This window comes from Microtus pennsylvanicus, chromosome 1 (assembly GCF_037038515.1).
Source record: "Microtus pennsylvanicus isolate mMicPen1 chromosome 1, mMicPen1.hap1, whole genome shotgun sequence".
In the NCBI taxonomy this organism is placed as follows: Eukaryota; Metazoa; Chordata; class Mammalia; order Rodentia; family Cricetidae; genus Microtus; species Microtus pennsylvanicus.
Window position 1 is genome coordinate 176,998,262 of NC_134579.1, and position 14,944 is coordinate 177,013,205.

General features: G+C 43.9%; 1 protein-coding gene across 2 annotated transcripts in view; it reads right to left on the reverse strand.

Moving 5' to 3' along the window:
* Man1a1 (mannosidase alpha class 1A member 1) overlaps positions 1–10,252 on the reverse strand; it is a 177,453-nt gene extending 167,201 nt beyond the window's left edge. The window contains exons 1-2 of one of the 2 annotated variants that reach the window (XM_075945965.1): positions 10,069–10,252; positions 8,069–8,923 (exon numbers count right to left, since the gene is read on the reverse strand). In XM_075945965.1, the coding sequence (XP_075802080.1) occupies positions 8,069–8,923; positions 10,069–10,095 (882 nt within the window). In that variant the 5' untranslated portion in view covers positions 10,096–10,252. Of the gene's footprint in view, positions 1–8,068; positions 8,924–9,173; positions 9,382–10,068 lie in introns of those variants that run through there. The other variant, XM_075945974.1, reaches the window with a different exon arrangement.
* Between the last annotated feature and the right edge of the window lie 4,692 nt (positions 10,253–14,944).

Sequence of the window (14,944 nt, forward strand, 5' to 3'; positions counted from 1 at the left end):
GTTAGCATATTAGACAGACACAGAGTGCTAAATCTACTTGCAACCTTCACCTACACTTCAGCTGTCTTTGCAAAAACAGGCCTTGGCTTACAATGAAAACAGCACAGGAAAGGCATGAGTTGCTTCTAAGATTTACTTTCTCCCTTGCTAAAGCAAAGAACAACAATTTCGACCGAGCACATTCAATGCCGTAGCATTTTACATGCTCCACATCCAAGAAAGGTAAAGTCCTAACAGCTAAAAACAAGGCTGAGACAGGCACGCACCCATGCGCTACCTTAAGCATCCACACGTGTCTTTTTCACTTATGCCCTGACAAAGATAAGATGACCAAGCACAGGTTTTTAGCGGCTTGAGCAGATATATTCCCCTGAAAGGAAAATGAACTTCAGACCATCACAGCCTCAGGTTCAGCTCAGGAATCTAGACTGTCACCCTCAGAAAGGGCCAGAAGTGTTTATCTCTGAAGTTCTTGTCCCTTAGGTTAGTGTTCCTTGCGAGATCCGGAAAAGGCCATTCACTAGAAAGGATCTGACAAGAACAGAGACTCCGTCAAGAGCGGTGGGGCTTGCAGGCCCTGATTTTGTGTCTCAACCACAGTCACTCATAGGCTGGTGTAACAATCACTGCCACACCCGTTCCCATAAACCCTTGGCATATACAAACAGGCTTCCCCAGGAGTGTGGCAACAAAAAATGTCTTAGAGTTATGTTGTACTGTATTATTAAACTCTATTCTTTCACAACCGGGTGTTATTCATTTGGTTTCCACCTCATTTTCAAACCTACCTTCACATCAAGTTCTCATGATAAACAGTCATGGGAGGGCCTGGACTCTAGGCAATCTAATTTAAAAAAAAAAAAAAACCTACACAGAAATACATAAAAATGCAGATAAAAGTTAGTATCGTATTGCTCAGATCAGAGAAGAGTGTAGCAACTTGGGGGCTGAGTACTTGCTTAAGTATGATCTGGGAAGACAGACTTCAGAGGGGGGGTAGAGAGGGGGGTAGAGAAAGAGAGGGAGGGAGAGAGGGAAAGAGAGAAGCAGAGAGTGAGAGCATCAGGCTTACCAAAAAAAAAAAAAAAACCCACAGAAACACAAAGGCCATTGGGTTTTTCTATTTTATCTATCTGCATTACGTGCAGGACTGCTGGGCTCTGATTTACCTAACTCTCTGATTCACAAGAGGCAAGCACTGATTCTTAAATGCTCTTAAGCCGTAATCTCATTTGCTGTTCTTTCAAGTTCCTGATGATCACAGAAATCTTTATCAGGACCCTGTGGAGGTGGGGTGGGGTGGCCTCTGTTATCTTAAGAGCAAATATCAGCCAGCATTGCTTTTTCAGGGACTGTCTGAAGCTGCTCTGTCTCTCTCCAAGCTGTTCTCAGCAGGGCTGAGGAGGCAGGAGGGCCAAAGCAGGGCCAGCCTGCCTCCCAGGCGCAGGTGCCCATTAGAGTCACCCTGGGAACTGGTCTACTGCAGCCCACCCTTCAGGGATTGAGGGCATTCATGAAGTCCATTGGAGCATCCTTAGGGCACCGAGGGCATTCATGAAGTCCATTGGAGCATCCTTAGGGCACCGAGGGCATTCATGAAGTCCATTTGAGCCCCATGGCCAATAGGTGAGGTGAGTATGAAGCTTCAAGATATCCGAGGGTCTTTTTTAATATGAAACATGATACAGTTAAATTCAATATGAAACTCTCAAAAAAAAAAGCCAAGAGTTTTTATTATATAAAATATAACTAATTTTCACAAACTGAGCATCAGGTGCTTAGCTCTTGTTATAGAGTTTATCATAGTTACACAATTTTTGCCAAATCTAAACTATAATTTTCTTCTTACTTCTTTACATCCCTCCACGAACAAAACAAGTTAAAACTCACTTTGCTCAGTCTATTCTGAGGACTGATGTCAGTACTTAAGGGGGCAGCTTGACTGTGAAAACCCTGAGAACTTCAGAGAAAGCCTCTCTGACTGTAGAAACGAGTTCCTCTTTCACCCATGCTCCCGACTACAGAAACATGAAGCGTACACTGGGAGTAGTTAAGTTTAAAGGTAGTTTAAGATACTGAGGCTTGTTGGAATTTAGCAATGTAAGGGAATTAGAGTCGATCATAGTACAATTAAAAACCACACCTATCTGGTAAGATCATTTGGAACTGCACATGAATCTCTTTCATCATCAAAACCCAATTTTAATTATTATAACTGTCTTTTGAAATTCTATCACTATATCCTTGGCTTATTAATCAGCGTAGGAAATAAAGTCCCCTGGGAAGTAACAGAGTGACATAACAGCAAGTAGCATTTGCTGTACACCAGATGCACACCAGTTACCATGTAAGCTCTTTGCGCAAGATCACTTCTACACCTTATGGTCCAAAGTAGGTGCTAACATAACCCTCATGTGATAAATAAGGAAAATGACCTTCTGAGACATTCAGCAACTTGATGAAGGTCACAGAGCTAGTGTGTGATGAGGCCCAACTCAGATCCAGGTAGTCTGGGTCCAGAGCCATAGTTCTAACTCTCATTTGGCTGCAAGTGGGCAAGGCAGAAGAGGGGATTGCACAGTGCACTCAGACAGCCTTTCCAGGACCTAAAGGAGACAGAGAGGCCCATGGATTGTTTTGTGTGTGTGTGTGTGTGTGTGTTTTAATGTATATATACCAACAAAAGCCTATAGCATCCTCTCAGGTTAACTATGAATTCTACTATCTAAAGCAATGGGTGGAGAGCACATGCATTTACAGTCTGAAGAGCTCCCCCAGTCATTGTACCTCTCTGTCTTTGGGCACCCACATCTTTTTCTATATTGTAACCCTGTTTCTCCCTTTCTTCTTCACCACTTCTCTACACAAACATATAGAGTGTGGCGGTTACAAACGCTTCTACTCCTGTAGAGAACTTTATAAACAGAGCAAACACATCACATCACACTTAGATGTGTAATCTTAAAAACAATCTTGTGAGTCACGTCCACAGTACTATATTTTTAAGCTTACTATGGCTTACTTAAAACCCATCAAGTAAACTTTACAATAAGACAGAGTTGGGTCTCGTGTGTTTTATGCTCGTTCTATATTGGGGTCTGTAGAGAACAAATATGACCATCCTGCTAATACTCATTTTGGGAATCCATTTAGGAATTTAAGTATAAGAGGGACAGTGAACTGTACTCAGGACTTCTATTCTCAATCCAACTCTGCCACTAACTGGTGATTTCCAGAAAAACCTTGGTGTTTTGGATACTCCACCACAGTGCACATGATGAGCCAAGGTGCCAAATGGGTCTCATGCAGCTGTAATCTTTTATGATCTAACTCATACGTTTAATTTTTAAAATAAAAAAAAACCTTAAGGCTAGTGTTTTCCTGGTGTATTGTTGGTAACCAAAAACTAACTTTCAGCGTTAGTATAAGGGATTTTTAAGAGAGCATGAGGCATGGAGGTGATTTTAGGGAGCTCAGATACTGACCATCAGGCAAGGCAGCGGGCTATCAACAAAGGGAAAAGCCATTTCCCCTCCAAATAACATACCATCTCCCTTAAATTAGCCTTTTCCTTTCTTATTTATTCAGGTAATTTTGCCAATCATTTCCTTTACCTCTGTTATCTTATTGTGGCTAATTAAAACATATTATGTTTATGGTTTCCTATATGGTATAAAAGACATTAAAAGCCTATTGAACTAGGGTGTGAAGTTAGGTCCTGGGCACTTCACATCCCCACTGCATTTGAGCCTTCATCCTTCATAGGCATCTGTCCATATTCTTCCCTTGTGACCTTGACACATACCTTGAAAGCCCCTGTTAGTACCGAAGTTATGTATCAAAGCTTTGAAAACATTATAATTCAAGTATGTAAGTTCTGCGGTAAATCCCAAGAAACTAAGATCTCTCAGACAGGCATTTTTTCAGGTTCTCAAGATGGTTTAGCTGATTAGCTCACCTGAGGACTGCTAAAAAGTTTCAATACGGGGTGGATATTTTTAAGCTGCCTTTTACCACTTTTACCAGGTTCTAAGTCCTATGCACAGCTCCTTTACGTGAATCTTAGCTGCCTGATGGAAGGGAATCAAGGTATCTCCTTTCTAGGACTTGAGGCATGGCTTGCAGAAAATGAAACTGAAGACAATTCACTTCCACTCCCAGTCTTTAGTGCTTATGTAACTTCAACAGCTAGCACCTACTCTAGTCTTTACACTCTCGAATTCCTGACTTCATCTTCTTGGTGAAGACAGAACCCTTCACAAATCTCAACAGTTCCCTTGTTGTGGGATCCCTGTGTGGCACGGGCTCATACTAGTTAGTATCTGTTTTATAAGGAGCATCAAGTAGCAGGGCTTAAGGGGCCGAGGGACTGGCAAACAACCCAAAAGTGTCCTCGCCCCTTGGCACAGGACTTCAAAGGAGAGCTTCATTATGCTCTAAATGTGCTTTTCCACACTGAAACCCATAAAAGTCACCTGGAAAGCTAAGTTTCAAAATAAAAGTGGTTTTGTTTCAGTTTGTCAAGGTAACTTATCCTCCCATCTGAGCCAAAGGGCAGATAGTTAATGTTTAACATAAGCTGTAAACTGTGCTCAGTACACATGGGCACACACACACATACACACACGCACGCACACACACACACACACACACACACACACACACACACACACACCCCACTAGTGCTACTGTAAGATGTAACAAAGTGTGTTTTACTTATTAGTCACCTTTCTTATGTGTCTGAGTATACAAATAGGCCTGGAATGAAAAGAGAAGGCAGCTGTGACTATAGCTGCCAGGTCTTAAAGCCTCATGTGACAGACCCAAGTCTGCCAGCCTGCAGAACTCCACGCCCCTCTTATGCTATGGGGACTCCAGTCCGAGAAGGGTGACTTGTTTTTTTCTATCACTCAGAATACTCCCCAACTCCAGAAAATAAAAAGTATGTTCGTTGTTAAAGTAGGTAAGGGCCTTCATCCTAAGGTACAGTGTAGGTTCACTGTTGTGACTGCCCCACAAAAAAACTTGAAAAGCCTTGATGATTTATTAAAAAAAGGTGCAGTAGAAAGGAAAATAGAGCCCGTTCCTAGTAATTCTATGAAGTTCTTTAACTTTTAACCTTTTTTTTAAAAGTACAGGATAACTTGAGTAAAATTTTGTGGAGATCAAATTCACGACAATTAAAACACATTTGGCATGTAACAGAAATCAGGGAAATTCTAGGACAAATGTTTTTACAAGGTTTTCACATGGGTGGGAAAATGAGAGTTTACATCAAATCCATCATTATTGGAATTAGTAGAATTCATTCAATACCTTTTGGCTGAGGCAATGTCCTGTTTCAAATTAACAGCCTACCTCCCCTAAGACACAAACTTATTAAAAATCCAGTGTGGTACCAACAACACAATTACGTCAGCAATATAAAAACAGTGTGAACTGCCTCCGAACCAAACTTACAAAATAAAAGCTTGACTAAAATTCAACTCTATAGCTTCTAAACTTTAACTATAAAAGTTTTAGCATATTCAAGCACAATAAGGAACTTAAGTATGAAAACAACTAGAACATACAGAAACAAGAACAGAACCAAGGTAAAAGCTACGAGACCACGGCAAGCTGCCTATAATGCAGGAAATAGAAGCTAATATATAAAAGTGGAGTATAATGTGTCACCCTCAGCTGACAAGCACTTTTCCTCCCCGTGGTCAAACACCAGGTCCTGTAGAATTGCTTGAGTTGAGGGTAAGGGTATGTGTATGTGTGTTTGTGTGTGTGTGTGGGGGGGGGTACTACTTTTCCTCCCCGTGGTCAAACACCAGGTCCTGTAGAATTGCTTGAGTTGAGGGTAAGGGTATGTGTATGTGTGTTTGTGTGTGTATGGGGGGGGGGTACTACAACTAATTACACACTCGCACGAAGCTGTCAAAGAGTAATAATAACAATGAAAAAAGAGACTAGCATGAGGTATGGTTTACAAAGGACTGTGTCTGCTTGAACTATTCTAACGGAAAATCATAATTCATTTCTCCCCTCTTCCTGTTGGCCTTCAACTAAACTCTGAAGCAAATCATGCTGACTGCTTGGGGTTTTTGTGACAGCTTGGGATTTTAAAGAACGCATTTAGTTCTAACATTTTATGTAAAACTGGGCAGTCTGAACTAGGTTCTAAGATGTTGGCACCACATGACAGAGGGCTTCATAAATTTCCTTGACATGGTATATTAGGTTTTTTTTTTGATTTAGAGACACAGATAAGAAGGGTCTACAAGCCAGCGGATATACATACTGCTAAAATGCTGCCCTCATGGACTGCTAGTAGACACTGTGTCTCTTCTAAATCCACTTTTCAATCGTTAATGGTCAGCTTCTTAATGCTTTAGTGTTTAATATTTCTGGTTCCTACAACTATACCCCAGATTAACTGGCCACTCACATGAATTCAGAAGCATACCATGCGTAAACGAGTTTCTTCAAACATCGACAGTAGCAGATACTGACCATTTGAGGGTAAACTTTAATGGGCTATATTGGTTAAGAAGTCCAAGAGGTAAGGATGGGGAGATGTTTAGGAAGAGGCAGACGCGTGTTCTGTTCTCCAGGAAGGGTAGTTCTGTCCGGATTTCACAGAGAAGGAAAATGGTTGGGAAAAGTTGCTCAGGATAGCAGACCCCATTCCCCCACTGTGCCTGAAGAGGGCTGGCTGTAAAGCGGAAAGCCGGAAGGATGATTAAACAAAGTCGCGGGCCTGGAGGGTTAAAAGGCAGGATTCTCAGAAACGTCTAAAAGGGACCCAAGTCCACTTGAACTTGCTCAATGGCACTTTATCCAGTTCCAGCTGGTCGTAGGCACATCTAATGGCAATCAATCTGCCTCCATTCTGCAGTTACCTTAAATTTCTCAACAGCCTCCAGATTGTGTTCACTTCCTGAAAATGCTATCATGACCCTTTCCTGATAAGTGAACCAATATTAAAACAAAAACTCCAAAAAGAATAAATCCCCTTAAAATGCGTTTTAGAGGATTAGCCAAAGTTGGGATGTCATGCTTTTACCATAGCCCTGCAGGTCTGGAGTCCCAGGAAAACACAGGGAAGCAGCCTGGAAGGAGACCTGTCCCCAGAGCATGGTGAATGGGAAGGAAGCCTCTGCTCCCTCTTTCGGGTCTCAACTTGGTCACTAACTGCTTCCTGAGCTGTAAGTCCTCTGTTTTCACCTTTGAAATGACAGCCTGAAAGAGGATTTCCTTCACCTTTAAACTTGACAAAAGCCACTCACAGGCTGCAAGTGAAAACAACCAGAAAGAAATGACACAGGACTTAACCAAAGTCCACGTTTGCTCTAGGATGAGTTTGTTACTGAGCTGCTGTGGAGGCGGACCTGTTGCGTCACCGAGAATACCCCTTTTCTGAAAATGTTCCAGTAATACAAAAAGCAGTAGGTCTCCCCCCCCCCCGTGTGTGTGTGTGTGTGTGTGTGTGTGTGTGTGTGTGTGTGTGTAGTTCTCGGGTTTTAAATCGGTAATGGATAGTAAGTGGCCCACTGACAGGAGGTCTCAAGTTTCACGTTTACAGCCTGTTATATACACACAGAATGCCACCTGGCAGGAGAAGGTCATATGACTGAACACTGGGCGTATTGGCTCACTGCTATAACCTTTGTACCACGCGTGATTGATGCCCTGCGTTGATCGACAGCTTCAATTTGAAACCACCTGCAAGCCTTCGTGAGGGGGGCTGCAAGCCCAGTGCAGTGACTCTTCTCAGGGTGGACTAACTGCAGCAGGCGGGGAGGCAGTGCATCACCTGCCCGGGTAGTCCCTCACACCTGCCTCTTATAGCTTAAGCTCAGCACCGCATGTAACTTCAACCAGATTCAGCCTCACATCCTAAACGGCCACATCTCCTAAGGTAGTAAGAGGAAAACGTGCAGCCTTTGGCAAACAGTGGGAGCGCAGATCTCCCTTGCCTCTGCGTGGTAACGTTGAAGCCCTAAGTTCCTACCGTTTATCATCCCTCCCTGGAAAACAGCAGCGTGAGTGGGATTTCTGGCAGGGTTTACGCACTCACCTCTTTGATCTTTGCTCTCTTCTCGCGGATGGTGGCATCAGCTGGTTCCCGGTTCTCTACCCCGATGGGAGGCTGGAAGTCCACCTTGGGCAGGCCCCCAAACAGCTCCTTGTCACGAAGCTGGTCTTGGGCCACCTTCTCCTTCTCCAGCAGAATGTCTCTTTGGATCTCCTCGGGCAGCTTCTGCAGGGTCTCCTTGGCTTCCCTGAGAGCCCGCTCGTGGTTTTCACGGATCCTGGCTAAGTTGTCTTCCAGGATAGCCCCAGGGTCCCCGGGCACGCCTTCCTCGCGGTGCCATACTCGCCCCGCGGCGGCGTCCTCGGCATGCGCCCCGGGCCCGGGCTTGTGCTCTACTGGCGGCTGCAAGGCGGGGTTGGAGTGGAACAGGACCCCGCTGAGCAGCTTGGAGGAGTCAGGCAGGAAGAAGATTGCCCCGAAGCAGAGCGTGATGAAGGCGCTGAACACCAGCAGCAGCACGAACTTCTCGGTGAGGCGGAAGGCGGCGGGGCCAGACCCCTTCCTACTGCCACCAAGCCCCCCGCCCAGGCCACCACCCAGGCCGCCGCCCCCGGAGCTACTGAAGAGCGGCAACAGGCCCCCCACGGGCATCGCTTCGGTCGCTGCAGCCGCCGGTTGGCAGTCTGTCCAGGGGCCAGGCGCCGAGCCGCTTATCAGCCAAACTTCGCTGCCGCCGGCCGTCAGCGGCTGCGGGGCCGGTTCTTGCGCATCCAGGCCGCCCAGAGCGCGTGTCTGAGCAGCCGGTCTCCCCTTTGGAAGCGGCTTCCCTCCGGCTCTCCTCGCCGGGGCGGCTCCTTTGGCAAACAGGCACGCGCGACAGAGCGCTGGCTGCAGCCCCTGCGGGGAGAGGAGACAGTAGAACGCAGTGGTTAGGAAGATGGTCAGAAAGTTTCCAGCGGGTCCCCGCCCTCCCCTCGCCCCGGAGCCACAGGACAGTTCCCTCGCAGGCAGCCCCGCGGTCCAGCTGCGGACACCGCCCTCGGAGCCCACTTTGGACTTGGGGTGAAGTTTTCCAGTAGGGGAGGCAGGGTGTCCCGCGCACATCTGAGGCAGGGCGGCAGACACCTCGGTGGCAGGGGCGGCGCACCTCTGGGCAGCAAGGGCGCCGCGTGCGTGGGGGGCTCGTCAACTTCTCCCGCTGCCCATCTCCGTGCGTGTCCCGGCGGGCGGGGGCGCGCGTGCAGCCCGGTGGCCCTGCGGCCCCGGGACACGGCTCAGGTGAGCGAGCGCGCCGACCTGCCGGCGAGTGCGAGCGAGCCAGGCACTGTGCTGCCCTCAGCCTCGGCCCCGCCGTGCACTAATAGCACTGCCGGTCTCCAGGCGGTCGGAAATGAGGGCGGTGACGCGTCCGGAGAGTGACAGCGCGTCCGGGCCAATCTCACGCCTCCCAGGGTCCCGCGGGGGTGGAGCCGAGGCGGGGAGGGGGCCGCGCAGGGCGGGGAGTTTACGGGAAGCGCAGCCTCGCGGGGGCCGGGCCGAGGCGCGGAGGTCGCAGCTCCCCACAGAGCGCGAGGGCGGGAGCTGAGCCCCGGAGCCCGGTCAAACCCGTCCAGAGACGCAGAGCCGGAGCTGGTCCGAGCTTAAACGGCCCCAAGCCCACTCAGCCCGGAGCCCCAAAGCTGGAGGATCTTCGAGTGACCGCGGCTAATGCGGTAGCGCTTGCATGCTCCTGCGCTCGCCACTTAGTGATCCCGAGGAGAACGCGGGGGATTGCGAGGCAATGGATGATTTTGAAGCGCGTCTTTTCTCCAGTCACCTCTTTTTACCCAAGATAGGGATTCCCGGAGCCCGGTAACTCTCAAACCCAGTCCCTAGGCTCCACACAGGGCTTCTGAGCCCTCTGCTCTGCCTCACTAACACAAAAATCCACTGAGACTTGGGGTTTGGGGATTGCTTGGTGCTTTAAGAATGCACCCTGTTCCCCTTCCAAAAACAAAGTTGTATGCCTCCCCCACACTCCCCCACTTTCGAAATTCATTTACCTCATCGCAGTTGGTCAAATTTTCCATTCAAAGAAGACAGTTTTATGCTGCCAGAGCTCCAAGCAATAAATTGAACCCTGTTGAAATTAAGTCTTGGATGCGACAACTCCCAGCGAAGGAAAGACTTGGTCCAATAGAGATTGTTTTCAAGACAGCCTTGCAGTATTCAGTCTCATGGAATGTCATGGAGACTGGCTCCACCTCCCATGACATCGCTTGGAATGCCCTGCTGATATTGCATAGATCTACATTTTGACTTGATTGGGAACCCCCTGCCTCCGGGTGAAGGGACAAGAGAACATGTTCCAAACCGTGTCATGAATTCCCTGTCTCCCCAACAAGAAACAGTTGCCAGAAAGGAAAACTGGACATACTTCCCACTCCTGGAAGCTGTTTTGTAGCAGCATCGTTCCCCATCAACCTTCTCCGAAACAGTGATTTTAGTTTACCCTCTACTTGTTGGCTTAGACCAAAGGAAAACACCTGGCGCTTTCGAGGAGAGTGCCCACGGTACAGTTGTTTCCAGGTGTTGGGCTGTGTGCAAAAATAGAAAACCCAGTCAGAAATCCTATGGCTGTTTATGTTTAAGGTTCAGGCATCCTTATTTGTTGTGTGCTGGTTTTATGTAAAATGCGCCAGGTATGCATTCGAAAGTTCTGGTTAATAAGAAATAATGGCTTGATGCATCCGACTTCATGGCTTGATTATGTTGATACTTGCTATGAAATTCTATGCCCAGAAGAGTGCAGCATACCCAAGCAGGGTAATAGATTTAGCTTTAAAAACAAAAGCAACAATGCTTTCTTTTAATGATGGAAAGGTAAATTTATTTCAAATTATATTTGTAGGAAGTGGGTAGCCTGAAAACTTAATCACTGTGAAATAACAGTGTTTATTCCCAGCAAGACCCTTGAAACTGAGCTAGCTCGCAGAAGAGAAGGCAGATCTCTAGAAACTGGGACAAACTGCTGAGGAAGCCAAATGCTTGCATCCTGGTCATTTGGGTCATTATTTTTCCAAGAATGTTTTAAGAATGGGATTACATTTACAGAGACAAAAATACCTATGAACATTCATTCCAAATTGCTATAAGTATATATTCCAAAAAATAATAAAACCCACCTTTAAGTACATGTACTGGTGAAATCATACCTAATTCTGTTTCCAAATTTTTTATTCTTGCTGCTAAACCAGTTTGGACGTTTAGGATAGTGTCTGTCTGTAGTGGAAGCATTGAAAAAGTTAGCACATGGATTTAAGGTTGATTTTCCCCTTAGAAATTTAAATTATAATATATATATATATATTATAGAAACATTTATATATTTTTTCCTAAATTTTTAAGGTGACTGTTCTTTTTATTTTGATTCATTTTTATGAAGCTTGCTTCAAGGTAGTGGTTTTTTTTCTGGTTTATTCTTATACACAGGTTTATTGTGATCAAAGTTTAGTTTTGGTAATTTACTAAATGAAAAGTTGATTTGTGTGGTGGAATATAAGTCTACATTCAAGGATGCCCATCTGTGTGAGGCAGGTTGAGAATGTGATGGGAATGCCCATGCTTGGGCTAGAGCAAGTTTGAAACAAACTCACAGAGAAGTTATTTTAAGACATATGCTTATCAAATGTGCCCCACCACCTTCTTTGAATAGCCACCGAGGTCCCGGGTATGTATGGTAAGCAGGGAGGACAGACAGGAGGAAGGAACTACATGGTATATAAGCCGGGCTGGCACTGTGCCTTCATCACGGTGCTCAGGTGCTCAAAGCTTGCCACAGTCTCCTTCAGAAAAACGTGCAAATGGGAAACGAGTGTGAACAGTTCTGGTTTCTCAAGCCATGAATCTTGCTGATCCTCCAAGGCAATCTCCAGCTTACCTACCTGAAGGAATGCCTTGGTCTTTGTGGATGCAGTGTTTTTGACAGGTCTGCTGTTTACTCATTGTAAGCCAGCCAGTATAAACTTGGCAACCTTAACATTTGGGGAGGATTGCCTTCCTCCTGTTTGCTTGCTTTCTCTTTCTTTTTTTAAAATTCGATGAACTAACCCTTCTGATAGAGAGCTCCCATGTACAGTTCACAACTTGCTTAGAAATGTCGTTCTCACTCTGCCTCTGTGTTTGTCTTTAACAATTTGTAGATACTTGTGTTTTGAAATTTTAAATGCACTTTAGAATAATATCATTTAAAAAAAAAACTTGGATGTAGTAAGAGGTAAACCCAAAGAAACCTCTGATTAATGTGAGTGCTTGAATATCAGGTTTGGTTTTTTTTAAATAAATTAATGAAAGGTAGATTAAACATTTACAGTATGATAACCATGAGCATATTTATATGAAGGTCAAACTGGCAATATTTTAATGACTGATAATTTTATAATTTTGTAAAAATCAGTGAATTCTTGCAGACTAAATCACAAAAGTCTTTCCTGGGAATTTTCTACAGTCTTCAAGTTAGAATTCTAGGAACTAATTCTTTTGAAGATACTAATATTTGTTTTGGGTTCAAAATAAAATGCAGCCCAATGAAGTAAGTAAATTTAATCTATATAACAATCACTGAATATTTCTAACAAGTTACATCCTGATTAATGGAGTTTCTAATTCACATCAAATTTCAGGTCAGAACAGGTCTTGGATCTTATTTCAAAAGTAAATTTAATATAAAAAAATGCATTATTGTAAATGTTAATCCTGACATTTTAGTACTTCATTGGACAACTCTGAAAAGTACATTAATTATAACAAGGGAATTAATTAAAGGTTTTAAAGGAATGATCAGTAATATTGGTATTTAAATTGGAGTCTATAGTCTATTTGTGATGCCACGCTTTTTTCCTCCCCTAAAGTTACTTTGGAATGACTAGGTACCGTAATAGAATGCTTTCATAAACATCCGGTTACCATTGGAAACAAGAACGGAAGGAGTAGCTGTGCAGGGCTGAATCCTCATGTTCATCTTGACACTGCAAGGCCATGTTGAGACTTCTGTTTTTGTTTTGAAAACTTAGTTATAGATATCTGCAGTCCCTAGTTTTAAGACATTGTATAACGCAAATATTTGCCAGTTGGTTTTGAGGAATTTTCTGTGGAACTGTCCATGGAATGGAAGTTGTAAATGGCGCTTCATCTTGCCAGTCTCCTTCATGAACATATAGGACCCTGCAGAAGTCTACAGCGTTGGGGCAAAATGCTCTTGCAATGCCAATAATCAATGTAGCACTAAATTAGAGGTTTTCATTTATGTTGAAGATTATTGCCTGAAGCTAAAGCTTATTTGAAAGAAGAGATGTAATAATAGTCTCAAAGAAGTTTTAAACCAACTTTCAGGGTGGGAATGATGTATGGAAATACTCAGACATCATATTTATGAGATTAGCAAAGAGTCTCAGAGAAATAAACCCATAAAGTAACTGGATAAAGGTTTAAATGAAGAGTTTATTATTGAAGATGTCATATGCCCTTAGTTGTGCAACCGTGTCACATGAGTTACCGGTGTCCTGTGACTCTCATGTTTTATCTACAGCAATGTGGTGGATTTAAGGAAAATGTCAAAAATGAAATAATGTTTGGCACAGTAGGCATTCAAGGTTGTAAGTAAATCTCTCCCTTTCCTTCGTAAGGGAGTTCAATGCTAAGCGTGGTGAAAGAATGAAGTGTGTGGGCTTCTCACCTGGAGAGGCCTAAGGAGAGGGCATAAAGATACTATGGATGTCCCAATTCTTCAGCTCTTATCCTCTGAACAATTTCCCCCAGCGATGAAGGGCTACATGGGCACTTCCACTCAGACCTAACTGGGAAAGCATTGTATGATGTTTTCCCACTCTTTGTGAGGTTCCCAAAGCCTTGAGAAAACATGAGTGATGGCAAAGTCCAAAAGGAGCAGAATGACGTTCAGGACAGTGCTTGGGGCTCAGGGCAGAAAATCTTCATATGGGGACGTTAGCCTCAACCATTACGACCCTTGTATAGGAAATGTTTGCATTTTATGACTTAACAAGATACTATTTTGACAGAGTGAAACAAAGAACAACCCTCCAAGACTATAAAAAAGACAATTTTTCTGTTTTTAGTGTTTAATACACTAGATATAGTTTAAAATAATTTTTCCTTTAAAAATAACATTTACTTCATTCTCTGTTACAAAAAGATCACATGTTCTTCCAGGAAAAAAAAGAAAACAAACTCAGAAATAAAATATTTTTGATATATTATTCTGTCCAATTGAAATATTTTCATGAAATAGAGTGAAATGAAACCACATGTGCCCATTCCTATTTTGGAGAAGCTATCTTCAGGCATGACCCAAGAGCACTTGGCTTTTCCCTTTCATTGCGAAACAAACATGCTGTTTCTACAGCATGCTCAGTCTCTCTTATTGTCCTTGAAGACAGAATCTTGACTTCACCCTGGGTCTCTGCGACTAGGAATTCACTTGAGGTTCTTTGCCTATATAACTTATTTTTTTCATGTTTATTTGGTATTCATGTCTTCTGCAACATATAGATTCACTTAAAGATGAGGTAAAAGTGCATTTGTGTTGCAGGCTGAGCCTGAGCAAATTGTATTCGCTGAATTTGTGACTGGCAGACTATTCATTTGGTAGATTGAAGAATTTTCTAGATTATGGTGATGATATATTGATATATGTATAGAAATTACCATAGGAAACCAAAGGAAAGAAGTTCAAATCACTGGTCCATATGTCTTATAGACTTAATTGACTTGAAATGATCGGGTCTCATAGTTAAGAAAAAAAAATCACAGGAGTACAAATGCAATTCATTATCTCATTAGATACTCAAGGTATCCCAAATATTAAATGGATATGTTACATTCTATTATTATATTACTGTGGTGCCCTCAATAGTAATTAAC